Source organism: Varroa destructor, unplaced genomic scaffold (assembly GCF_002443255.2).
Source record: "Varroa destructor unplaced genomic scaffold, Vdes_3.0 BEIS01000002.1, whole genome shotgun sequence".
NCBI classification, from domain to species: Eukaryota; Metazoa; Arthropoda; class Arachnida; order Mesostigmata; family Varroidae; genus Varroa; species Varroa destructor.
The window spans coordinates 11,952,979-11,979,561 of NW_019211455.1; the positions used below are offsets into that span (position 1 = coordinate 11,952,979).

Here is a 26,583-nt window from a genome sequence, read left to right on the forward strand (position 1 = left end):
AGGCTATCCAACTGTGTTCGGCCTATCAGTTTGGCCTCCTATAGAGCAGACGATCTTAAGGAGGCAATATTTAGTGTGTTCACTATAAGCTGAATACTACAAAAAAAAGAAGAATTATAAAAAAAAAACTATCTTAAAAAAAAAACAGAATTAATTATCGCATCGTCGAGAGAACAAAGGCGTTCGTATCAAAGTGAGCCCACGATAGTTCAGTATAAGAAGGAAAATATTCGTTCAAACAACATGCACTTTCTATAACAATAAAAAAAGGCCAAGGAGCTGCCTATTTATCGTAGGTGAACACCTCTCGGTCCTGCATACGGTATCGTACGTGTGGCAGAGTAACACCGTCAAAGAAAACGCTGAATTATAGCTCCACTCGAAGAGTACTACAGGCAAGCTCTAATTGGCCGTCCTTACATCTGTCTTAAATCTGGTAGATTTATAACAGGGTCCATGTGTAGAAATACAATATGTCAGCCACGATCACAGTCATTGGCAGAAGTGACGCTTAAGAGATAAAAAGCCGTATCGTTTTTTTAGAGCTGAATAGACAAACGGGCAGAGAACAGACTCGAATAGAATTGGAAGATATGTTATTCGACTACATCTTACTTTACGAAAAGTCTACTCATGTACAGGGGTATACGTGCAGATAAATCGATGTTTAATATTTGCCTATCACCGGCGAAGGATGGAACAGCAGCACTAACCTAATGCCAGTATAGGAAAGGTATTATCCAGACTCGAATTACGGTCGTAATGAACGTAGGGCGGCATCTGAGTATAACTACGTCCGGCTGTGCAATACGTGTAAAGACGACGTAAAATAGGTTAAACCTCATATAGGGTTCATCTTGTCCAACAACAACAACAACCTAAGTGAAGCATTTGCGGGTCGAATCTACAAGGGTAGCGGAAAACATTTTCTTTACCTAAAAGAAGGTAATCTATTTTTACTACTCCAAAAAAACTACCAAGTTTGCTTTAATCGCGCGGTATATGTCTTTCGAATGCTAGTTGACTTCAGCGTACAGACAAACAAGCCAGCTTTTTCTCTAGTCTATGCAAAAAACGCTGATTCACCAGTCTCCGCTTCCGTTCCAGTCATCGTCCTACCTACTTTAGGTGGACGCTCTCGTATATATTAGATCCATCATAACGCAATATATATACATTGCGTCGTATAAAACAATTTAGTCATGGAACCCACCTTAAATGGAATTAAAAGAAGCAAATAAAATATCCATAGACCATTCGTTTAATCTGAGGTCCCTTGCAGGCTGTTGTTTAACACCTTCAAGTGGCTATACGATTGTTCTAGTAATAGAGTAAATCAGCTCGTGGCACCCTGATCCGCTCGAAAGCCCTAGCGTACGTTTTGACTGCTCCAAGGCAAACATCGTCATCATACTTTTCGCTTAGTCGGTTCCTTACATGGCCATACATTTTCGTTGAGGGTGAAGTTTCGTTGAGAGCGCTCACAGAAGTTACTCAGACTTCGGCGAATAGCCTGTATGTCAGAAGGAATATGTGAAGCCACCGGCCTCAGTACCATGAAACAATAGCGCGGTTTAACGTGCTAGCTACGATCTGTTTGTTTTCTATCTATTGACAAAATACTGAAGCGAGCAACAAAAGTTTTCTGGACGAAATTGCCTCCGATAGGATCTACGAGGCCTTGTACGACCTATTGCTGCATCCGATTTCTGCCGTTACCTCAATTTCAGTTGGTGTAAAATAGTAGAATAAGGTGGCATGAAGGAATCAGCTTTGGCAGCTATGATTTTGATGGCGTGAATGGTTTAGGGCCGCAAGCCGCTCAAGGTGACTTCAGTCGTTACAAGCAGGCCTCAGACGACTGAAGATTTTGGGTACCCTGTGAGTAATGCTTATTGGCGGGGGCGAGCGCTAACAGTTTGGGTCTCTAGGAGCGGAGCCAAATCGCGGATTTTGCTTTCAACGATCAACTAGTGGGTGTCTATGTCCGGCAAAGTGGGCCCCACTTCAAGCCAACGTATCTGGCTAGATGCATTCTTGTTACGCCTAGGTGTAGAACTCTACACGCTACGCCCACAAATGTTATAGAAAATGTGAGGTACTGCAAGATTCTGCGTTCGACAATTCTAGCTGGCCAGCTTGCCTACACAGTCGAGTATAGCAGATGCACCTATTCAAAGAGAGGGTCTGCGACATTACGGTGTTCGTGCTAGTGTATAAACAACTTTTAGCCCCGCTCTTTTACACCAAGATCAACAATTGCTCATTTATCACTACAGAATCCACGTAGCACAAGTCAGAATATTGGCCTGAAATCAAACAGGACAGCAACCGGATATTTAAATAGATGTTTCTAGTTCTACGCCTCGTATTGCCGTTAAGCATTGTCTCAAGCCCAAAACAAACTATATACATTTCGTATCAAACTTGAATATGTCCAAAAGTTTACTATGCAAATCATTTACCTCTACACTATCACAACAACTATGGCTGCAGGTCCAACATGAATTTGCTGTCCTTGCTTTTTTCTTCCGTTGTTGACTCTGACGGCTAGGCGTACGCAGCGAAACAATAACGCAAAACTGCATCAGGGGCTTTCTAGCGTCATGACCCAAGCGGCAATCCTAGTCCACGCGGCGACAGCATTCGGTGTTGAGATTAAAAAAAATACGTTCGAAATGTTATGCTCCGACCATTTTAACTTATGAATAGGATTATATAAAGGCGACAGCTTTTTAAAGCGACTTCGCACAGTTGACGTCTACCCTAAACAGGCCAAGCCCTTGATAGTTAAACATTAAAAGAAGTGAGGCGTAGTCGGGGAATTTGGGCGGATTTGGATAGCCAGCCATTAACTAGCGGCGTCGTAACGCTACCGCGAAGAGCGGGTCGAATGTAACAAACAAACCCGTTCCTAAAGGCAGGTGCAGCATGGACGATGAAGAACTTCTCGAATTAGATGAGCTCAATCCTGCGTGTTCTTGCTCGCTGGTTTCTTATTGAGCAAGAAGCGTGTTAGGTACTTTCGTCAGAACGCAATTCCGTTAGTTTGTATGGGGACGGCAGACGTGAAGGTACCTCCCACATATCCACTAGAGTATTTCTCTGCAAGAAAGTGACTAAGAGTCGGCAAATTAGATTGATTATATTCAGGCAATGTGTAGCCCATTTTTGGACCAATTTTAACGATATTTATTGAGTTTATCTAGTTGTAGGGTCGCGTGTCGCCTGAGAAAAATCGCTTTGGTGGGTATTGGCCAATTTGATTTATTGGGAAGCTGTTGGAGTCGCCTTATTTTCGTCCGTTTCTTGTCTTTGTTGGCCTCGTACAGGTGTCTTATCGAATTTTTTTTTATCTAGCTGAGCTGCAAAAGGCATCGATGAATCGATAACGATCCACACAGTTATCATCGCAGAATACAGAACTCACACGGACCAATCGACGACCTCAAAATGGTCTAACGAGCTGAAGAACTAATCTACGTCCATGAAAAGCAATTAGCCTCAGAACAACTTGGTTTTCAATTGGACGAAGCGAAAACCCCCATGGCTGATTCAGTTTAATACAAAAAACATACATACGTATAATATACTATCTATCAGAAAACGCCGAAATGTCTGACCGTTTTTTCGGTAGACTAAATTTGTTTGTTTACACGATACGTGGTGCTCTTCTTCTGCTACAAATCTACTATCGATCTAGTTTTACTAGCTAATTGAGCTGAAAATATAGATAATCCCACCCAGATGATCAGTGAGAATTAACTAATGGTAGTCATATATAGTTGTATTCACTGCAGGCACTGCTAAATACACTGTTCTTCTAACCAGTTTAATTGAGTAGAACAGGTAGGCGAGGCGCTCCAAACTTATAAGGATATCCTGATACAGGAAACGAAAAGTTGTATCGTTTTGCCCTTTTTTAAAATTAGATTCATTAAGGTACAAAAATATCGTATCTAGAAGCAGGTCCTTTTATTTGGCGTGTTGTCATTTAGGAGACTAAGATCGGAAACTTTTTTTCGGTAGAGACACTTACTGCTTGGATTGGCCTAATTTATCGTTAGCTTTATAGCAAAATAACTTTTGTTTTCACTGAATTAATGCCCTATGATTAGAAAATTTACGTGAACCCTTCCTCAGGTAAAGCTTGTAACGACTGGCAGGATGTTCTGAGTACAGCAGACGAGTCTAAATGTTCAGTGTGTATTGTTAGATGCTTTATTGTATGTATACCGTAGCTCTACTACGATTCCACTCCCACGCCGGCCAATCTCCGAATCGAGGCTCTGACACAATCAACAATATAATATTACGAAGCTCAGTTGAACTATTTCTGTCGTCAATTGGAGACAGAGGTAGACTGGGGTCTGGACGCTAACCAATATGACTAGCATTCTGTATGATACAGTGATTCTTATGGATAATCGACGGCTAGGTACCTAGCTAGTTATCGCACACCTACTATATTTTCTACAAGTAAAGGAATAGATTGTGACAACAAAGCTCATCAATTGATTGATACATAGTTGACATTGGTGGCTGGAAACTAATTGAAGAACAAAAATGACAGGTCACTGAAGATTCGTGGAACAGCGTACTCCTTCGTGCGCTAGGGCCAAAAGTCGCTAATCTTATATTTATGTTGTAAATTGTAATTATTGTTAAACAGATGTTTCTATTGTTTTGGCTTCCTACAATTGCCGAATGCTGAATCGAGCCACGAATAAGACGGTAGACTTTTCCTGCTCGAAAAATGCATTCGGACCTAAATGCTATCACATCTTGAAGGGAACAACAAGACATGACCTTTGGGCAGGCTCAAAGTTCATGCTTTAATCCACCCATCTCCGCAGATAAACATCGTTTTATCGAGAAACATCAGCGTCGATGGAACCAAACATAACAATAGCTAGGTCAGGAAAAAGCTTGGTAGAATACAGTCCGGCGATATCTTCGCTTTCCTGCCGACTTCGTTAGATATTTAGCGGCCATTTTTATCATAAGCCAAAGTCATTAGCAGCCCTCTTTTTCATATAGGTAATTTCATCTACCCTCACACAAAAGTTCGTGCCATACTATGCCAAACCGACCGATTAACCCTTTAAATCTAGAATAGACTCAACACGCACGCAGAATGATCTACATTTATCTTCTAATCTGTTTGTTTTCGTTGGCCCAATGCTGTAAAGGTCATCAGCAAAGACTTCCCTCAAGTTCGTTTGGCGTTTTCCACACTTTTAATCGTCTTCTCTCACTCCGTTTGTCTTTGCATGCTACCGCGTTAATAGCCATGCTTCTAGTGATCGGCATCAAACAAGAACTTCGACGGAGATAAAGTCTACAGTAGCCGGTGATCCGTATAGGGACCCGAATTGTTGTCGTTATCACCATATCTGTATTGATATTTACACTTTTCCTGATCCTCCCCCGGCGCTGTTCTCGATACGCTTGTCGTTGGTCACGAATCAGTTTGAATCAGTCAGCTTGACGTAATGCCGCCGTCTTGTCTCTCTCGCTTGATCTGCATCTTGTGTTGTATTGCAATGATCAGCAGTACGACCGAGCAAATCAGAAGTCTGCCGAAAAGACGAATATCTCGCCCCTTCCCATCCACGACAGAGCAACCTAATCACCACCTGCTGCAGCCGACGCCGTAAACGTCAACGTACGATCAGCAACAACAGTACATCAACAACACACAACGTGCAGTCTTGTATGATGCCCGCACGCACGAAGAGGCCGCCAGTACACAAAGTTCCACAAATCAGTTCCAGAAACTACGACATCGTAAATTAGGTGACTCTTTACCTGGCCGGAGAAATTACGAAGAGGTACATAGCATTACTAATACCCTTGCCGCGTATATGTATATATATATATATATATATATAGCCGAAAAGAAAAAGACGAGCATGGACAAGCACGGGATAAACGGCAGAAAGGCAAAAATAAACAAAACGGAAAAACATTAAAGAGGAAGAAAGGGTTTTTGGAATTATTGGAAGGATAGCCAAGGAGTAAGTGCGGTTAAGGTGGCAAAGGACCTTATGAAATGGTTAGCACACGAAGCGACGAAAGGTTCAATCTCGTAATATTCTTCTTGCCCTCATTCTCTATATGAATGTAGACGCGTGTCACACCTAGGTGGGTCTCATGGTAGGCAGAGAACGAAACGAGTGTTTAGAGAATGTTCTGCATTGGATTAATGACCCAGTGACGATGAGCAGTTGTGCGAGCGCCTCTTGCTTTTGAAAAGACGGGGCACGGACTTAACAAAGAGTAATACCATGTACCGGAGATGGCGTAGAATCGAGATGATCCAGAATTGCCGGTCAGAAATGGCTTATTGTTTTTTACTGAGTCAACAGGATGCCATTCAGAACGCAGGAAGCGGTCATAAGCTGGTCAATGTATTGTAGTCACCGTTTCTACGAATCAGCTATAGTCTGCTATATATTGGTAGAGTGGGCACGTGGCACGAGATCAGCAAAATGAATAGATGGTTGGTTATATCTTCGTGGAAAATGGGTCGGACTACAGATTCGGATTTTGCACGGGCTTTCACCTAAGTACAAACTGGTGAAAGACAACAAAAACAGAACCGATGCTGCCTAAATTTCAATTGTGTTATACTTTCTAAGCAATCCGCTCACGCTTCTGACTACATTGCCATTGTAGTCGTTTCAATTAGGCCGATAATATTGCGCTGCTTTGCTTAGGAAGATTCAATGTCATATTTGAGAACTAACAAAACCCACAGGCGAAGCTAGTTAACCATCAAAATTGTGTCCTTCTATGGACCTGCGCAAACGCCGAAGTCAAATGAAAGCTATTAACTAAAAGGTTAGACGTGACAGCTTTGACATAGTAGATCGTCTTGTCCCTAATACCAAAACACCTCTGTCGCGGTCGGACCAAAAGAATGAGATATAGCCTGTATACTATACCCAGGCTTAAATGACGGAGTCGTTTTTCGGAAAGAAAAAAAAACTTTTATCGATTTTTATCAAAGACGATGGGAAGCTGTAATATTTCCCGCTGATCATGTAATGTCTATAGCAGCATTTGTTCGCTTAACAGAAATTCACTTTACAAAGACCTTGAAATATAGTATAATCAAAAACGAAAGGTCCTATTTGACATCAATATATACATCGTCTAATAAGAACGACTCTAAGAAGCATGCCGATAGGACCGTAACATCCCTACTACCCGCCATGGTACTCGAGTACTTACTTAAGTCGTCTTTTCTCATTGCAGTCATGGTAGTTGTTGGTTTTGTCATGCGCAGAACGACTAAAAATGTGCCGTCTGCGTTCTGTTAAAATATAGAAAACTTAGAACAAGCGTTAGCCAGGCCTTTTGAATTTGAGTTTCCGTAATGCAAGTAATGGCGGAGTGACACCTCCGCGTAAATGCTAACTTCCACTAAATTTTGGCAGCTGGTCCATGTTTCACTGTAATCTGACAGAGTTTCCGTGAGAGCGATCCCGATATGTACATCAAGTCATTCGAAGTTGGGCTTGTAGAAAATTTTATTTGGTTTCTTTATTCAGCAGAAATTGAAAATATGATTATTATCAAGCACCCTGTGTGCTCGTTGTACATACTATGTACAGCTTGGATATGAGCTCTAACGGAAACAAAAAAAAAGTCACGAAGTACAAGTTTCCTAGTCGTGTAGCGCATACTATTGGCATCGAGCCAACAAACGCGCACAGATTATAAAGTAAAGGTCTGTGTGAATAAAGCCGTCAATTTAGCTCCGGGACTGTAGATCTGAAGGGCTCCGAAACTGGCACAACACGTATATGAATTTGGCTCTCCATCAATAAATGGGCCATACACTCAAACAAGCTGAAGTGACACGTCGGACTTAGCGGCTATTTATAAAGGATGATTGACTCGTTACTTCAACAATATCAATTCGACTCCATCAGAAGCCACAAAAATCTTCTATGTGGCGTTCGTCACCTGTGACGCCGCCACCCACGCCGCGACAGCCATTGTGTGTACCACAGGTACTCTTATGAAGCATGAGCAAAGTTTTTTAGGCTTCTGTTTTTTTTCGTAGGTTAGCACGAAGGTACGCATTTCCGCGTGTGTACACGTGTGAAATACTGATTCGGGGATTATGATTAACCGACCTGCTGGCGTCTCTGGTGGCGTCCCGTGTTCCTGTGTCTGAATTTACGCTAGATGTGAAAACTACCAATCATTTGATGCAGTTTGACGTTTCAATATGTTGTTATATTTTCGTCTTACGCTGAACAGTTCTCGCCTCGACAACCTGCTCTAGCCGAAGTATTTGTATGGCAATATCGTATCGCATTCTACGCTGCGATTTCACCATATTGGGAGGATGTTCACACGTTTGCATACGTCGGCGACCTCCAACCGGCATCGGAGCACAATGCTTTGTTGAGTGGACGACATTCTGATCCACTTGTGGCTAGGTCATTCAGGTCTGTTCGGCATGTATATTAGACTATCTGACAGCACGAAAGAAATAACCGTAGCAGAGATGAAGTCGCATGAGTGAGTACGACTTGTCTTGAAACTTGTCGATCTATGTGAAAATGATATTGGCCCCTGGTGGCGGGCTCGTCGTGACATTCGTTATTGTTTATGGGCAGGAAGACTTTGATCGTACCTGATCAGAGGCAGTAACCGATGCCATATGGCTACCCTCGTACCCTTCTCCGGTGGCACAGTATATCTTGACAGCTTGGTGAACGTCCATCTGTTCCGAACTTAGTTTCCGCTGCCCTGACGCTATTACTTACAACGACTCCAATATCTCGTTCACTTCGTTTGTTGTCATTTTCTAGTCTATTGTCTGCCTTTGTGTGACTGTGTTGTTTCAAGTAGTATCAATCCTAGGCTGATCTCGGTACCTAAATCAAGAACCCTTCTCGCTTCAATTTCTCATCCCGTGCGAATCTCATGCCTCAATTCCGATAAGATCTTATATTGGGACGTTTCTTTCTTACACATGCTTACAAAAGGGAAAGATGGGAAAGCCCTAGACTGCTATCCCAAAGAGCCAACCCGAAAGTCAGTCGCTCAGCTCAAGACGCCATTCAGTGCTCCTGCCCTGGATTAAATAACCGTTGTCCGTATTAACCACCACGTATTCATACAGCTACGGCCTACCCCCATATACAATCGAGATGCGACACGAGGTATGACCCCACAGTGTTGTTCCCACGATATCAGCGGAACGGAGCGTCGACGATCAAGAACGTGAAAAGCGTTTCGTTTTTACTATTTACGTCAGTACAACCGCTGCTTGTGCTGCTGTTATGGATTGTGTAAGACATTAAAGTGTTAACCGAACTCGCCGCTATCCCAAACACTACTGTGATAACTTGATAGTAATGACTCGTTGAGTGGAAGTTTACTGGGAGCTCTTCTACGACAACGCAAGGCTGCACGGGGTAGAACACAGAACCTTTACAGCTGTTCCCACTGCCCGGCTATTACAATAGATCTTATATAATGCATACAGATTACCCGTAATTATGTCGTTGTAGTTTGCCTTTTCTTTCTCTACAATGGTTTAATGCCACCGTTGTATCCTACAATCGTACCGTACGCATCGGTAAGAATACGGAAGGTTATATAATGATGAATAAACACGATCAGCAATTGTATTTATCTAGTGAAAGGAGATGCCTGCTATATGTATCTAGCCAGTTTCAGCGCTTTACTGCGCCGTCATGCTGACGATCGACATTTTATGTGGATAAATCGTGCCTCTGCGATATAAACTGGATCTGCTCAAGAACAGGGTGGACAAATCGATACATTCAGGATTGATATGGTGGATCTGCCGGTACGTGTCATGATAGTTTTGTCATCACGTCCAATGAGTGTTTCTACCACACAAAGAGCTCTTGAGTGCTAGACCGAAATCTGATCGAGCTTTTAGTTGAGGATTATTACAACGCCTTGCAATGTTGCCGACGAAGTTGCCCCATTTCTAAAACTTCGGTTCGATCTATTTTAGCTTGATTATTTCTTGCCTGTTTGGCTAAAAAACAAGACGCAATGTAGAACTGTTCGATAAGTCGATTGTTGCAGACAGCACACATTCAAAGTTACCTCCATAAGCGTTATACAGACGTTCAACGTCCGTGAAAGCGTTGCACTTTAGTTTAGATAAAAGTAAACGAACTTAAAAGTTAAAATGGGCGGTGGCCGCGACATAACTAGTCATATTTCACTGCGTTTATACAGTTTGTCGCCGCAAGAACATTATACAGTGAATTAAACGTTCTTTTTTTTAAGTTTTACCAATCCTTAATTAGTACTGATCCAATAGATTGGATCAGTACTAATTAAGCTACCCGTATGTATGTAATCCTAAAGCTCGATGGCAGGCAAATGAACTTCGTTGTCACGCCATTAAAAGTTGTTGACACGCTTCTTACATTGACTAAATCATGGATACGTGAGTTTTTTCGGCTCCCTTGACTCGTCGTAATCATCCTTGACGTGACGCGCTGCTCAAAACGTACTATACTCACCCTCATGTTTAAACCGCGCCCCGTTCAGCCATCGTTGACTCTTAGAAATTCATTCGAGGAAACATTACACTGAGCGGCGGGTGAATATTTACTAAGCTCTAGCATAGGCCTGATACAAGAATTAAGTGCAGTAATAATAACAATAAAAATTGTGGATATTGTCGATTCTGGTGCTATTCAAACTGGATTATAGCAACAGCCCTTTCCGGGGGGGCAGAACTGTCGAAGCGTTGCGTTTGCTGCCGTTGATGTTGTTGCTTCTAGCTGTTTTCTGCTTTGGTGCCAGCCACAGTTGCTACCGAGTATTGCCCCGCCCAAACGCGGTGCCACGATCCCATCGCGTTTGTATATATTGATGCCATCTGTCAGAAGCGTCGTGGTTTAGCGAGACCTAAATGTGGGTATTGTCACACCTCGCAATGACAACTAGCTGCTATAATTCCGATGGCTCCGTTTGTAATAAAACTAAATCTTACAAACGATTTGTCTTTCGCTTTTAATCGCAACAATCGGGCCTAAAGACTCCGGCCCAACGGTAAATGCTGGGCTATAGCTGTGAACGTATGTCCGTGTGCGTTCTCGTTGTTGCTGTTGTCATTGCCTTTGTGTGTGTCTCATAAGCGTCGGTTTAAACAAAGTGTCTATTTAGTGACAGTCTCAGCTCAGGCATCCATTGCGATTACAATGGCGACGACTTGCGGTAAAAGCTATGACAGCTGTCGCTGGATCAGGCTGCAGGCGAGTGCTCGTTCTGCGTTCTTCCTTTCTTTCAAGCTTACTTGTACAAGCTAATGTCTGTGGGGGAAGCGGGGGGGGGGGGGGTCGGGCGAAGAGCGACCTCGTTCTGATCTGCACTATGAGGACAAGCTTCTAAACAACCCCAGGTGTGCAGCGACACCGGCTCATGTCGACCGAGAAGCTTACGTTCCTATCTCGCTACTGTTTTTTCAGCGTTTAACAGGGAGTGAACACCGTCCAAACTGCTACGGTATGCTACCCATATTCTGGGTTAACAGCGCCGCTAACAAAAATTTAACAAACAGGTGACCGAATAGACTGGTCACCACATCCTCTGTCAATCGCAAAAAGAGCCGAAAGCATTCCGACAAATTGCCACCGTTATAACCCGTTTAAAAATGGAGTGCACCTTTTCCTGCGACTGAGCCAAATGAAATTTGATGAACGGCGGGGGGAGCAGCCAGGGGCGCCCAACGCTGTTGAAAGTACCAGCAGAAACAAACCCATTCATCCGTTGTTGTTATTATAGAATAAGGTATGTAGCTCACATTAATTTTTGTGCAATGATGGTTAGTCAACTCGTTCGATTCTATCAAATGTATCTGCATGTACCATAATTGCTTATGCTGTCTGTTCTGATAACTGAATATTCGACATTACGGTCCGTTTTCGGCCCTCTTTGATGTCGATCGAAAGTTAACTATCGATATATCCATATGCTGAGTCAGCCTGTAACTGTAGCATCTCTATGCAGTCACTCTAATTTCAATAGAAATATGGCTTTGTAACAAAGTGTCCTACACATGTGTAGTTAACATAATGGTAGCTCGGTCCTTCCTGACTCGAAGAGATGCCCTAGTGTAGAAGATTTAACCATATACTAAATTGGCTTTACTAACAACTAATCTATAATGAATTAGCTCGTTTATTTTAGCTTTCTCAATATTCCGTCAAGCTTTTAAAGACCATAACAACCTCCTAGCAGTGAATACAAATGGCTGAAATTGTTACTTCCTAATAGTGACGACGAAGACATTAATCCAATTCAATTCGATAAATATACAGATCGATAGGCTTTTGTGATATTGATGCTCTAAGAACAAAAACTTTATCCATTGTTCAAATATACGTTTACGTGACAGTCATCAGCCGTCTCAAATGTCGTAACAAAGTTTGTCAAAACTTCAGGTGTTTTGTCTAAGATCTAACTAGGTACCTGTCTAGTGGCTAAATCCTATTACAATCTAGTTATATCTGAATCAATCGACGTTGATCTGATTCCTGCCATTTACCTCCTGTCTCACGTGGCCTGACAGCTCCGCGTCGTGGCGGAAAACTAACGAATTAGCACAACCAGTCACATAATAACTCAACTAAAAACAGCAAAGTTCCTGATTCGAAATTTTGTTTTATGTGTTTTTTCAATCTAAGCAACAGCTTTAACTGTAGAATGAATTCTGCTCTGCGTGCAGAACGTATGACGTAAACAATGATTCAAAAGTTCGCGCCGGAAAGTATTGTAAATACCTTAATTTTTTTTCTCTTTTTCTTTTATGCTATTCCACATACACATTAGCGTCATTATAGTCTGAATTTATAGAATAGATTCCACGCAGTAATTGTGGTGTCATTGGACCTGAAACATTGTCTTTTGAGATTGTTCGAGTAATCTCAGGTAGAGCCCTTATCTGGTAATCGATGTTAATGAGCGCAATGAGGGTTCTCCTCTATCTCTCCGTATCCATCACGATGCTCCGATAGAGTACAGTATCGTTATTATTTGTCCACAAAGCTATTTGGAACAATCAATACATCGCCTACAATGTAAAACTTGGGTTCAATCGATGTTCTGTCAGTTCTACCCGCTGGAGCTTGAAACCGTCCCGCGTCTCACAGTTGTTTCTGAGGCTACCAGGTAACTATCCCTTGTAATCAACGGCTTCATCTCTGAACCCAGTAAAATTCAAATCTTCTGTTGATGCCTATTTCTTAGCTTCCCAACTTTCCCCCAAGCTTCTGGTATGTCAGTAAAAGGCGATCAAGCAGTAACCTTGCAATATCATATATATGAATCGTTAAGTGTATACGACGGTATAGAGTAGTCTTGTTTGTTTTGTATTCAATTCCCTCCATTGTAACGATGCATGGCTTTCTCGAAGTGTTCTGTAGCCTCCTACATAGGGACGAGAAAAGACTGGCGGAACTAGACCTTTGGCGACAAAAGCAAAATACATAGAGGATCTCTGCACAAAAAGCGCGCAAGTCTGTGATCCTTTTCTTATTCCCCAAACGGTCTAATTTTGGGCCAGCTCAGTGCCCGCCGTAGGATTTCAGGCATTTAGAAAACAAGCAACTTCAACCTTCAGACCTCAGCAGGACACCGGTTTGAATTTTCTCTCCGGATTTGCCCGTCCTCTGTCGCCATCGCCATAACTGCCTACCCGTATATATCGTCCTTCTTCCGACTACGTCTTTCAGAAGAGATTTTTTGACAGCCTGTAGCAGTAGGTCTTAGATTTTACGGGCAAAGAAGGCCATCCTCACTTCAAGCGACACCAGCATCCTTAAACATCACAATTACCATCGACCCAACAACGTTAAAGACGGTGATTTCGCCGCTTGCACTCAGCCCTCTTCGAAGCCTGAATATGGACCCGCTAAATGGCTCCGTAGGGCACGTCGATCGGCGACGCCTTGCTCAGTCCTGCTGAGTCCGCGCCCAGCCCGTGTCCAACAGGGATAGAGTCCTGATCTGGGTACCCGTCCAGCTAAAGCTGCCCTGTATAGTTGTTATGCTTGCTTCGGCATCGATGTCAGACAGAACTGCCATCAAGCGTTGTTCTTTAGTTGGTTTAACAACCACGCTGTTCGCTTGCTATCATTTCGAGTTGTTTATCGTCCCGCAGTTATCGGCCATCGCGTGCTGTTTCGGTGGTTTCGCCTCTAGCTACCTTTTGTCATAGCCCGTACACGCGATCTTTTTTGACGCGCGCACACGTTCGTGTTGGTTTTAGTGTACCATCGTTCGGTCAGTCACTGAGTCGGCTGGTTATCTTTTCACTCCGGACGCTTCTCTTTTAGATACTTGGATCTAGTCCGCTCCTAACCATTTGCCGTAACACTGCCTTTGTTGAGTGTCTCCTGTTGAGAGCTGTTGTAGCTGCTAAAAAACGCTTCTTCGTCTTCATCGCTATTATGTAGTATTTTGGCTTGCGACTGGCTACTCTTAGCCTCACGACAGATCTCGCATAGGTTTTACGAACAGGTCTACGGATCTGCGGATCGATCGATCTAGTGACAAAACGCTGTGTACGAATCTGCGCAGAACTGCAGGGACTCAAGAACACGGACAATAAAGCGTCATTTCGCTTGTATCAGCAGAAACACCGTGCGCTCTTCAGGTTTGCCTTTCTGGGGCAGAGTCTTGCTCACGATAGCTGAACTACGTCGCCCTTCATTATGTGCTTCTGGCTTTCTCCAATCTTTTTCATCTTCCTTCAGGCTCGTTTTCGTCTATTTTTGACTATTCCTATCGCTGCGCCTCACTGTCTCTCGCTTTTTCGCCTTTATCCGCTTGTCTAGCTATCCCGCTTTCTTGTTTTGAGTCTTCATTCTATAGCTCGTCCGACTAGATCCACTGTCTATAGGGCTAGTTGTCGTCTTTGGACGCCTATGATGTGGCGCTCCGTTGACTCGCTATACTTTAGTAGGCGTGCTAATACTATCTATATTTCGCCCCGTATACAACTCGTCCTGAACGAGCTGAACTTGGTAACAGCATTTTCATAGGCTACAGGGGGCATCATCTTCTTTTGATGTGTCGAAAGACTGTTTCTATTTTGCTACGTCGCATCTTCTGTGTGCTGACGGCCAGTGATAGCCAAGTGGTTGCGCGAAGAACGGCGTGGTAGAGAGGAAACGCTGGAACGGGTCTGTGCCGCTAGACCCATAACGAGGCAGACCTACGATACAGCTGTGGTGGTGACTCTGAAGAGCAATGATGCGTCTCCGGGCTGAGGAGAGATAATCAGTCGTAGCGATTGGTGCCGCTGCTGTACTGAAGTTGCTTCGAGTGCGACCGCTGCCGCTTCTGCTGACGTCAACTTAAATCGAGTCGGTGTCCCAATGAAAGCTGCTAAATAATAGGAAGACCCAGAGCACTAGCAATTGGCTGTTGAGGCTCAATTCTGCCTTACGTTGGTGTTAGGTATTAGTCATCGAGCGTGATCTCCAGCCAATTCACTGCTTCCGCACCTTGGCCCCCTCTCGTCGTTCAGATTGGTCCAAGGCCGAAGTGAATTTAGCCTACTCTATTGAAGATTTGTCTTTTCGTGCTTCTGCGTTGTCGTGGCCGTTCAGTAGGCCTTTGCTCATTCGCTGTGCTATTTCGTCGCTTACCTGACCATACAATATAATAGTGCTTAGCTAAGCAGAGTTAGCGAGATAAAGTCCAGCTCGGCTTACTTCAGCCATCCCTCTCCTGGCTGGTGCTATTCGGGGTCAACCGGAGGCTTTGTCACGCTATAGTTTCTAGTTGTTATCATGGTCAAAACAGTGGTTCTAGTCCTCGTAGAACCCTAACACGAAACTGCCATGGCCAATGATGCTGGTGATGATGATTATACCAAACCATTGCTAAGGGAGTGAGTAGCGGCTGTCGTTAGTAGCTTTGGCCGTGAGTGGGAGGGGGAAAGAGCCATCTGATGAGAAGGGAGTGGCGCGACTTGTAGCCGCACTAGCGCCAGCTACACCAGCCAACCCGCGACCATTCTGTTTTTTGCCGAATGGTCCCCGTGGCTTCACTTCGACTACATCACGACGGCTACAAGAAGAGAACAAGCGTCTGCCTACCGGCCGGCCGGCCGGCCGGCCGGCCGCTCATTGGCTCACGGTGCGCGGTTCACAAACGAAGAAGGCCAAGCCGTCAAGATAACAAGTCAGCCTGTGGCTGTCGCGTACGGCTTTCTTTTTTGCCGTTGGTGCTTCACCGTCGCCTCTACAATTGTGGTACTGTTATTGCCAATTGCCACTCGGAACTGTTGCCGCTGCGGCAACTCATGAGTTACTCATGCAGTTTCGCCCGTTTGCTGGCAGTTACTTCTGCTGCCGCCGCGACGGCCGTAGCTGCGTCCGTCATTGGAAGAGAGCGCTTTGTCTGCCCTCCCTCATTCGCCGACTCACGGAGTCACCGGCTCTCTCACGAGATAACAGCGTCCCGTCAGACTGCCGGCCAGTCAGCTTGCAGCAGAAGCTACAGAGAGTCCTCGACGGAGCCTGTTAGGAAGAGAAACGCCGCTGCTCCGAAGAGAAGCGTCCGTTGGCGCCGCTATTCAACCAAAGAAAACACGAGCGTCAGCGAAACGGTTACAACACTCCACGCTACCTGTATAGGAGATAGAGGGAGAACGCGCGTTGTAAAAATAGAAGTGTTCGCTCTGTGCGTCCGATAGAACTGAAGTGAACCGTCACGACGACAACGGTCAAATCGCCAGAATAAAACAGAAGCAAAACAGGATCAGACAACGCGAACGCACACCAGCTTGTTACCCTGAAATACGCCAAGCCAATTCGAATAGAGTCGTAAGTTTCTGCAACAGAAGTTTACTCCTGGTTGTTGATTACTCGTTGCTAGTTAATCGCCGGTGGATTTGCACAGAGAATCGGGACGTAAACGACTTAATTTCCTGAGTAGCACAGCTAGATAATGAGGACACTGTGTTGGCCAGGTCTGGCATCAGAAAGGAAAGAAAAATAAAATACTTCGATCAGCAGGAAAACTTGTTCTCAAGCGTATTACTGAAATGTGCATTTGGCATTGAGGTGCTCGTGTGGTGCTCGATAGGAACGAAGTTGATAACGAATTTGGATAGACTTGACAGGTATCTGTGCCTGATGCGACCTAGTGGTAAACCGTGATGAAAAGTACAGAACTAGACACCCCGTGGATATGTTTTTACTGTATTTGTTAGGTGTCAGTTAGACGAGTGATGTGAGTGAAGCTCGGACTCTGCAATGCGCGGTATTGTCGAATCAACGGAGGTTTATTTTACTATCTTGTTCAATTTCTCGTAAACCAGAGTAAAGTCTGAAGCCGTATCCTTTTAGGACAAGGTAAGGATCAATCTTCTTGGCAAATTGTTTCGATCTTTTCTGTAAACTTTCCTTTTCTTGTCTATTTTTTATTGTTATTATATGCAGTGTAGAAGATGCCTGACATATCCGAGGCTTTAGTTCTTGAATACCATGGAGCGACCGAAGTGAGACTGCCTATGCCGAAGTGAGAATAGCTTTGCATCGACACTCTACAAATTTAATCTCTAAGGAACTAAGCTATTTATTAGACGAGTCCATTTACTCAATGCAATAGATGCGGAACGTCATAAGAAACGGCGATCCCACATTTTAGAAACATAGAACAAAGCCTTTATCGGTAGGTACATGTAAGGGTAACAGACAAAAGACGATAGGTAAGCACTTTTCACAACGATTGAGCCTAGAACAGGAAACGCTTTCAAGATTTTCTGTATACGTATCACACATTCGAGCATACACGAACGCCCTGTTGTCAACGGCGGTAAGAATAAATGTGTATCTGTAAGCGGTATGAAGGGCCCTTTAAACAATAACCTCACAAAATCGATGATCATTTCTCTAAGACGCCGGTCACCATTCGCTTTTGTGTCATATATTATATTCGTGACGATGACGACGTCTGAAAATACGCCACAAAGACCCCTATCCGTTTCCGAAGAGAGAACCGGGCAGAACCAAGCGTAAGAGGGATGATTCTAAGCTGTTCCTGGTCCGATTTCGAAAAAAAGCTTAATCCACTGCTCGTAGCCGCAGCCGATTCTTGCGAACGCAGTCTCATAAACGATTTCGCCAAGAACGTTGTTGGACTGGGTGGCGTATTTTTGGCTCGAAACAGTGGATGGATCTAATGCTGTTGTTGCCTCCCAGCTAAAAAAACTCCAAGAAGTCGTACCTACACACACACACATTACTGTCATTCGTATACGATATCTAACTCACATCATATCCAATATGTTCGTTGTTATTATGACGTTTAATCTGATTTCTGGCCAGTCTTTCTGAGAGGGAATATGGGCGCGTGAGTAATGAAATGGTCAAATCAGATGCTATACAACGTACTCAACGACGACAACAACAACAACAATCAACGGAACCATCACGTTTTTACGGAATTGGTCACTTGACGGGGGGTTCCCCCCGCGCCCCAACGCGGTCCCGCATATGTGCAGAAAAAGATTAGCCAACAGCATTCAAACATAATATAGGGAGAAGGGCATTCAAGGGTTGCTCCCGCTCTTTAGCAGCGGTAGAAGTCGGGTGAGAACACCAGCAGCAGGCTTAGCCGTCCGTGACACGTCTGATGCGTCGGCGATCACGTACGATATCATGCTCTACGAATGGGGAACGGAAAAGGTACGGGATAGTTTGCACCAAAATTCAACAGTAGTGGTGATCTGATTAAGCGGCGCGAGTGAACGACTACGGCAGCAGTCCAGGACAATTTGGTAGTGATTGACTAGCAACGACTCGGTCGAATTGGGAAAGAGGTGCAGATGTCTTACAGATTTTGCTTGTTGTTAGTTAACATATTCTGTAGAAAGCGTTTATACGTGGCCTGCTTTACAGGCCAATGCTTTTACCTCGACATTTTGATGGAAAAAATGAAGCAGACCATAGGGCAGACAAGCAGTGAGAAATCAGCCTATAACTGATATGAACCGATCACGTTAAAGTGTTTCGCGATATTTTTAAGCCGGTAATTTTCTTCTGTAGCAGCATCCGATGCCCGCTAATCAATGGTCCCCTATTAAAACGTGTTATGGTTTTTTTTTGTAGTTGACAATCGCAGTACGACGACCTCTTTCGATCTGATGTGTATCGTATATCCAGAATGAATCTTCATTATGGTTTTGTTGCATCTTCGTATTTGTGTGGATGATATTCCGTTTGCGAATTAAGCGCGATCCGCACGATACTTCATCTTTCTCCTGCTTCCGCACGTTTTAGGTATCTTGCTTGCAGGTTTTTTTTATTACCGTATTATCCGGTTCCGTCCACGTAGCGAAGAATCAAGATATACCTGCAATGATATTCATACAGAATTACTAGCATCAAGATTAAAGGTCAAACTCGGTGTTACTGGTTTAAAGATGTTTAACTTATATGGTATGGGACGATATACCCAGGTCAAGAAGAACTTCAAGGAAGCAAGTTGTCCGAGTTCTCAATAGACAACAATTATTGATGACAAATTTAGCCAATTGACTACCAGTCGTAAATGGCGCAGACTCATCTATATAGCAATGATTACTGGCCGACTTTTAGTATTTCATTGAGCGATATTTACATAAGACAATGAAAATAAAACTCGTATTTCCGACCAATGTCATCAATGTGCACGCACGTGCATTTGAGCGTGCACGTGAAATTCGCTTCGGCGAAAGCTGAAATCGAGCAAATAAATGAACGTCAGCACACGTACTACGAGTTATTACGTGGTTTCCTAGTCTTCATTAATTAATGTCGTGCAGAGTAATTGAATTGTTAGTTCTTGGTCGTAACGGTGGTGACGGTGGCGGGGCACCTTTGCGATTAAGTACGATACATAAAACGCAGTTGCTACTGGGGTTGCCGCCTCAACATCGCCAGCAAAAGCAGAAACGACAGCGAGTCGCTACGTGCGTTGTCCTCGTTTTTTCTCCGCGATGATTCTCCCTTCTGTCTTTGTCCATCAAGGATAGAATAATGTGGCTTTAATCAGTAAAAAGTTACTACCCAGTGACGCCAGTCGCAGTACTCAATATCGCACAGAATCCATCTATCTTTAAGTGATGGGTATCAGCAATCGGAGACTACGACCAAGCACCCCCTCTCGATGAGACGCAAACGACCATTATAGACTGGTTCGATGGGCAGATCGGAGCAATGGCTTCTTCAGCTGTAACTGTAGCTACCGCAAGATCAGCTGAGACCAGAAACCCACAGGCGTCTAATGAACAAGAGGACAACTTCCGCCAACAGGCTAGTTAATATATATATATATATATATATAACTAACACAACGAAAAAGGTCTACACTTTGGCCAAATTTTAATTGTTCAATAGTAGAAAGCGGTATACTTTTTCATGCTGGGTTAATCAATTTTTTGTGAATGAATCACCAAAGGTAAAATTCAATTAGTTCGCACAAAAATCATAACCTAAAATTAATCGTTTTCCCATAAATCAATTGGACAATTTAATGGCACAGACCTTTGTGTAGCAAGAAGGCCAACAACTGTAAGAGAGCTCATGAGCAGCGGAAGATAGATCAAGTACATCTACACACAGGTAGATGTTTGCAATGACTTCTATTCATGTTGCTGTACTTAAGTTATTTCCACCGTTTGACTGACGAAGTTATACAATGACGAAGAACCGAATAGATCGTCTGAATATAGTGGTAAGTTGCCCATAACCAATCGGGCGTTTTCGTCTGGTCCTATTGACAGTGAAAGTTTGGTCTGACGATTGCAAAAGAACCAGGTGTTCCTATGTATAGAGTCTATGGTAGCAATGTTGATATTGACAACTGATCGTTAATAAAATTGCCAAAAATCGCGTATGCTTTGAGGCCGTATTGAGAAACATGCAAAATGAATCTCCGCTAAGTTTCTGTTCTAGACCGAATAAGTGAAAGCGTGCTAGCTTTGTATTCTGCCTTTTCTAGCGTTCTACTGATATTCTGTGCGTTCTTTTCCCTCTGTTTAGCTTCTGCGCGTCGCTAATTAGTTAAGGAGACAGACCTCGCTGAACCGGGTGCAGACACGATTGAACGACAGGTGCTGCCTCCATGTTCCGGGCCATATTGTTTTGTTTGTGTGCTCCTAAGGCTCCTGAGAGTCGATAGAACGAAGGCCCTTCCTGGCCATTTTAAGTTTGGCCCAAAAGACATTTTTGACGAGAGAAAAAGCCGGTTAACCCTATTCGCATGAATCTTCCTAACATTTGGAATACGTTCGACTGTTATAGTCGATACCGGTAGCACAGTCATACTTTAAACTTATCCATAGGGAAGTAGAGACACAGTTAATGAATAACTTTATTTATTTATTAACTTGAAATTTAAATGACTAAAAATAAGTCAGCAGAAAGTTACCAATGACGTATTGCTATACGGTTGTTCATAGGCTATTTTTTGACGAACGTTTTTAACTTAGGTTCATCATAATAAATATCATATTGCCGCGCTCGCATCCAAATAACAAGCTGTTCAAATCCTGCACAAAGTTATTCATATGTAAGTTAGTTGATTAATTGACTGTTATATTCAATCCCCTAATTCGGCTGTTATGTCCTGATCTATTTTACAATGCATATATGGCTCTGTCCCCGTATGAAACTCAACAATTCATTGCCTGTTTTTAAAAGCACTCGAAAAAAACAGAGCTTCGTATCGTAAGTTCGAGTGCTAAATAGAATAACAGTATCATCATATAGGATATGATATCTACAATATACTGTTTTCGCTTACCTTAAGCTATACTCTCTGTAAGGCTTTCGACTAAGTCTTCTAGACCATCTGTCGATATTACTCCAGATACAATTAGAAGGGGTCCTGTTAGTCCTTATTGCGGCTTGTTTTTCAGATCGATTTAAACAAATTTTATGTTTGGTACTGTCTGTCTATTGTTTTATCATCTATAAACGTTAAGATAAAGCGAAAAACTAACGGTGGCAATTATCGTTCGAGCAAATGCACATTGGCTACCCCGAGCGCACTTTGCTTCCTAATGCACTAATTTAACACAAAACCCATTTCACTTTACAGGTTTTCGGTAAAATTATACCATGAAATCGAATGCCCAACGGCCTGTTGGATCTCATCGGTCTCACAGCATGACTCTCGCCTTCTGCACGATTTGAATAGATAGTGTACTATCTCAACTCAAGGACCTCTAGGGAAAACCCTGTCACTTGGCACCAAACGAAAATAGTACCACAAAATTACGATGAAGCCAACAAGTTCTGCCTTGCATCTTATCAGGTTTCTACTATCATGGCTTCTACCGTCGTGTGCGTACACGTCGTCGGTCGTTAATGTTCACTGTAAGTACAGCCATTGTTGCGCTTGCGGAAACTCTAAATCGATGCGTTCAGGTAGGAACAATCACCGGTTAGTTAGGGAGAATAAACGCCTTGAGTTTATAGCTAAAATCAAGTGTACGTCTAAATCTGAAGTAGCTCGCCTCGTGTTCCTAAGTTCAATAGATAAACCTAGTACCACAGTATCAGGCTGACGGACGGTGGAGGCAGTAAAAATGTGGACCGATTTCGACTGATCGAGCAGATACACACGTGGCAATAAAATTCTCATGGACGAAATGGCAACGAGTTCTGACCAGCCGTATGACTATCGCTTCCCTGGATGTGTGCTAGCGGTGGCTTGTATTTGTCTACCGTGGAAGATGACAGGAATGCTCGAGGAAGACAAATATTTTTAGCCGTCATAGCAGCCCAGCAAATGTGATGTTACAGACCACGCTTATTTTTAACACGCATAAATTTCCCTTCCAAGCCGGCAGACGATCCTGGCAACGTAAGGCTGTCACTTAAATCGGCCAGACATGATTATGTAGTAAGGTTTACCTATTAGTCAACGCCAATCATTTAGTCATTTAGTCCGTTCACAGTCGTTTCATCGTGATCTACATTATCAAAGCGAAAAAATTCGAGCGTTCGCTGACTACCTGGTAGTTTCTGACTGAACGGATAGCAAAAAGATATCGTCGGTCACGGCAAAACCGTCTACTGCGAAAGTCTGTTATCGTACTGCATCATGTATTCAATATGGTAAACACGTATCAATTACTGCCCTCGCATTCTCGATGGTGGCTGATGGCTAGTATCAAGACGATGTTCCGCAAACAGACATCGAAAACAGTGCGTCTTCAAAACTTGTCTGTGCCTCTGAAGGGTTTCGAACAGCGTTCGTGCATCAGTTGCTGAAAAATTGAAAAAGATACAGGCAAACTACACCACCAAAAAGTCTACAGAAAGACGGAAAGGTTCGGTGAAAAATAAGGCGCATCGTTACACGGGGAGGTTTAGCTCTTTATTAGTTACTGCTGTGACCGCTGCTCCGTAGTGTGTTGAACTGTTATACAAAGAGAGGCTCTTCGCGTCTCAAGTTGAAGTCACCGAAGATCTGAGATTGGATTGACGGAAGGCCCGAAAACTGGCAGGCCAAGCCCGCTATAACATAGTGTTCTTAAATTAAATGAACTAGAATATGCGAAAAGATATTTGAAATGTTGTAGTAACGTTTTTAGGTTTTCAATAATTCGTAGTAGAGCCTCTGCGTTCATAGCGTATGTGCGCTGTATTGTTTGCGTGCGCAGGATCTCTGTATTTGTCGACTTGCACGCGTAATCATAGGAACTGATCCGTATGTATGTCCGTTTCTGGCTATGCAGAATTGAGTACGTTCATAGCCATCTGACGCTCGGAGCCACACCCCTCTCCCGATCATCACTCCCGATTACCCAATCTATAACGACCACCATTGTCTGTGTAGTGTTCCCTTTTCACTTGTGTATGATGCGCGTCCACTTTCGCTACAGGCAGAAAAAAAACAAAGCTCTTGTAGGCTTGCTAAAGGACGTGTCCCTTATAATGATCTGCTTTTTTCGAGCTTATATCGAGATTGAACAGAAGATCTGATTGGAATCGCCGACCTTTTTCAGGAAAAGGTATCCACGTATATTTGTACTCGATGCTAGCACGCACAATGTAATCACTGGTGTGCATAAGGACGGGATATTGTCAATGAGCTTCGCTTTGGTATTCTGGTATAATGTCGAGATGATTGAAAACAGGGTACCTCACTGTATTTTTAGAAATTCGATCATTACCTGTTGTCTGTCCGTGTAATAAAACAGCATAGTTTGCTGAGTCGGTCATATATCCCTATTTAATTACATGATTAAATAAGGATCCGGTTGCTTCCCGTAAATGGCGAAAAATGGAACAGTCAGTGACATTATAGAACTAATGCTCGTAGCGGTCGGAATGCATTTTTTTCTTTTTTTCCATTAGAACCAACACGGTATACGTAAGGTCACGTAAGACGCAGCTGGAAAATGACTGCGAATAACGTATGTTGACGAGGAACGCTTTCCGCCTAACGAAACAATGTTATTACAGGAACGAGCGCAAACGCCGTATGTATGGAGTGGAAATGGTTGAGCGAGTTACGCATTGATCTAAAGCGAAAGATCTATGTTATCAACTAATGTTAGAACAAGCAAAAACAAACACGGACTATTGGGAAATAACAAGCGAACTCAGGGTGCGAATTAGATGAGTATGAAATGAAGACTCCGTAACAGGCAGAATATATATGAAAATCATATGAAGGAGTTTATACTTAAAAAAAAGGGCTAGCTATTTTGTGAGGATTGTGTATTGACGATATGAATATAACTCGTGCAAAGAAGATTATATAGGTACGCTTAGCATATAGTCAATTGGGAACGGTTTGTTGATGAGATTGATACGACATGGCAAAAGATGTCGATTAGTTAATGCACTTCATCCGAACCCTTATAGCTACAGTTGCTGGTATCTCATCCCTTACAAAGCGTGTGTTCCGATTGAGGTCGTTGATAAACACTATTGCTACACTGTTGGCAAACTTCAATTGCTACGGCTTATTTTGCTTTCTTTGCAGAACAGTTTTCTCTTAGTCTTCGATATCGCGGTCCACATACGCATGCATTGAGTAAAGCACTTCACAGTTTGAATGTCGTACGCCAATTCACGAAGTGCTAACCATGAACAGCGGAAGGTACAGATGCCAGTCTGTATAACCATTACATAAATACGTTATAATGTGGTGTTTACTTGCTATGTGCGCCGTAATTGCGGTACGCGAGCTTCATCAGGTATCTGTATCATACGAGCACATGTAATAACGAAATAGCATCCGTCTGCAAAACCTATGGACGGTTTCCGTCGGTGTCGCCGGACGTTTGCTTACTTCTTTCTACCTCTTTCCATTCAGGTAGTCGCTAGTTCTCGATCGTACGTCCTGTTTGACGCAGGCCATAAGCCAGAGAGGGTTGGCGTAAGTTCAGTTCGACTCCATCATTCGTTACTTCACTACAGCGATATATCGTCGTGCTAACGATGAGACCGACCCAATGCCTCTAGGGCCTCTGTGTCTTCGGGTAAAAGATCGCATTTGAAGTCATGTTGTCGGCTGGACACAGGCGACCTGGGGAAATAGGCAAACATTTCATGTGGTCGTGCTAATGCTTTCAGAATGGCGTAACGCTAGCAGTGTGTCGGTTTAGCCGAGCCAGCAGCGGCGGGTCAAGCCACTTGCCGTAGCGCAGACTCACGCAATGCGATGTTCAAGCATTTTCATGATCCAATAAAACACTATGTTCCCTCTTCTTTTCATTTTGATACAACTGTGGCTGTTGCATGTCGCATAACTTGCTCCATGGGCAATGGTTGTAACGAAGTAATAATAATAGGGGCTCTTACTATCGAACAACTACAGTTACCGCTTTCACTATGACTGGCATAGGTGGTAAGACAGTGGCTGTATTGCTCCTTCAGGAACTGACCAGAAGCTCCTTAGTTTAGCTTCAAAATGATTTGCCCAAGTATGATACTGTTATTACCACAACTGGCACCAGCACCGCGTCTATGTACACAAAGCCGCGGCTGAGGCCACCGTTAGCTGATTTAGCCGAAAAGACGCGGCCTTTTCGACGGTGCCACCATGCTACCGCGACCACGTCTACAATGTCGCCTGCTACTTTTGCAGCTACTGATGTCGTTATTGTTACTGCATAATAGCAGTACGGTGCTGTCCGTACGATCCAGCATGCTAGTCTTTCTTGCCCGGGGCCATTCGCTTCTTCTGACGTGCAGCTCGTCGGTCTTTTCATTGATTCCCTCGTCTGTTTAGTCGTATAACATGAAGCCAATGTGATGAGGTACAGAACGAAACAGACGCAGAGCAGCCAAGACGAGATTTTAATCGTTGCGGTACGAAAGCTACACATCAAGTGAAAATCATCTACGACAACGACGATATCCAGGGAAAGCCCAATTTCAATAGAAGGTCACAGAGGAACAACAAATAAACGAGTGCCTCCACTGGCCTGGAAAATATACCGTCTATACTATACCACGTACTGACACTGAAAAAAAAAAAAAAGGCTAGCGGACAGTCAAGTGCGTACCGTCACATATGGCCGTTGCGCAGGACAGGTGGGATATC

General features: G+C 43.5%; 1 protein-coding gene and 1 long non-coding RNA gene across 3 annotated transcripts in view; one reads left to right on the forward strand and one right to left on the reverse strand.

The window, feature by feature from the left end:
- The window catches only part of LOC111244842 (semaphorin-5B-like), a 52,021-nt gene that overhangs the window by 19,372 nt on the left and 6,066 nt on the right, over positions 1-26,583 (forward strand). The window contains exons 1-2 of one of the 2 annotated variants that reach the window (XM_022792334.2): positions 17,249-17,384; positions 22,117-22,394. In XM_022792334.2, the coding sequence (XP_022648069.1) occupies positions 22,298-22,394 (97 nt within the window). In that variant the 5' untranslated portion in view covers positions 17,249-17,384; positions 22,117-22,297. Of the gene's footprint in view, positions 1-17,248; positions 17,385-22,116; positions 22,395-26,583 lie in introns of those variants that run through there. The other variant, XM_086982061.1, reaches the window with a different exon arrangement.
- The window catches only part of LOC147757381 (uncharacterized), a 64,790-nt gene continuing 55,586 nt past the window's right edge, over positions 17,380-26,583 (reverse strand). Inside the window, exon 4 of the long non-coding RNA XR_015322529.1 lies at positions 17,380-19,386. This is a non-coding gene — a long non-coding RNA (uncharacterized LOC147757381). The remainder of the gene's footprint in view (positions 19,387-26,583) is intronic.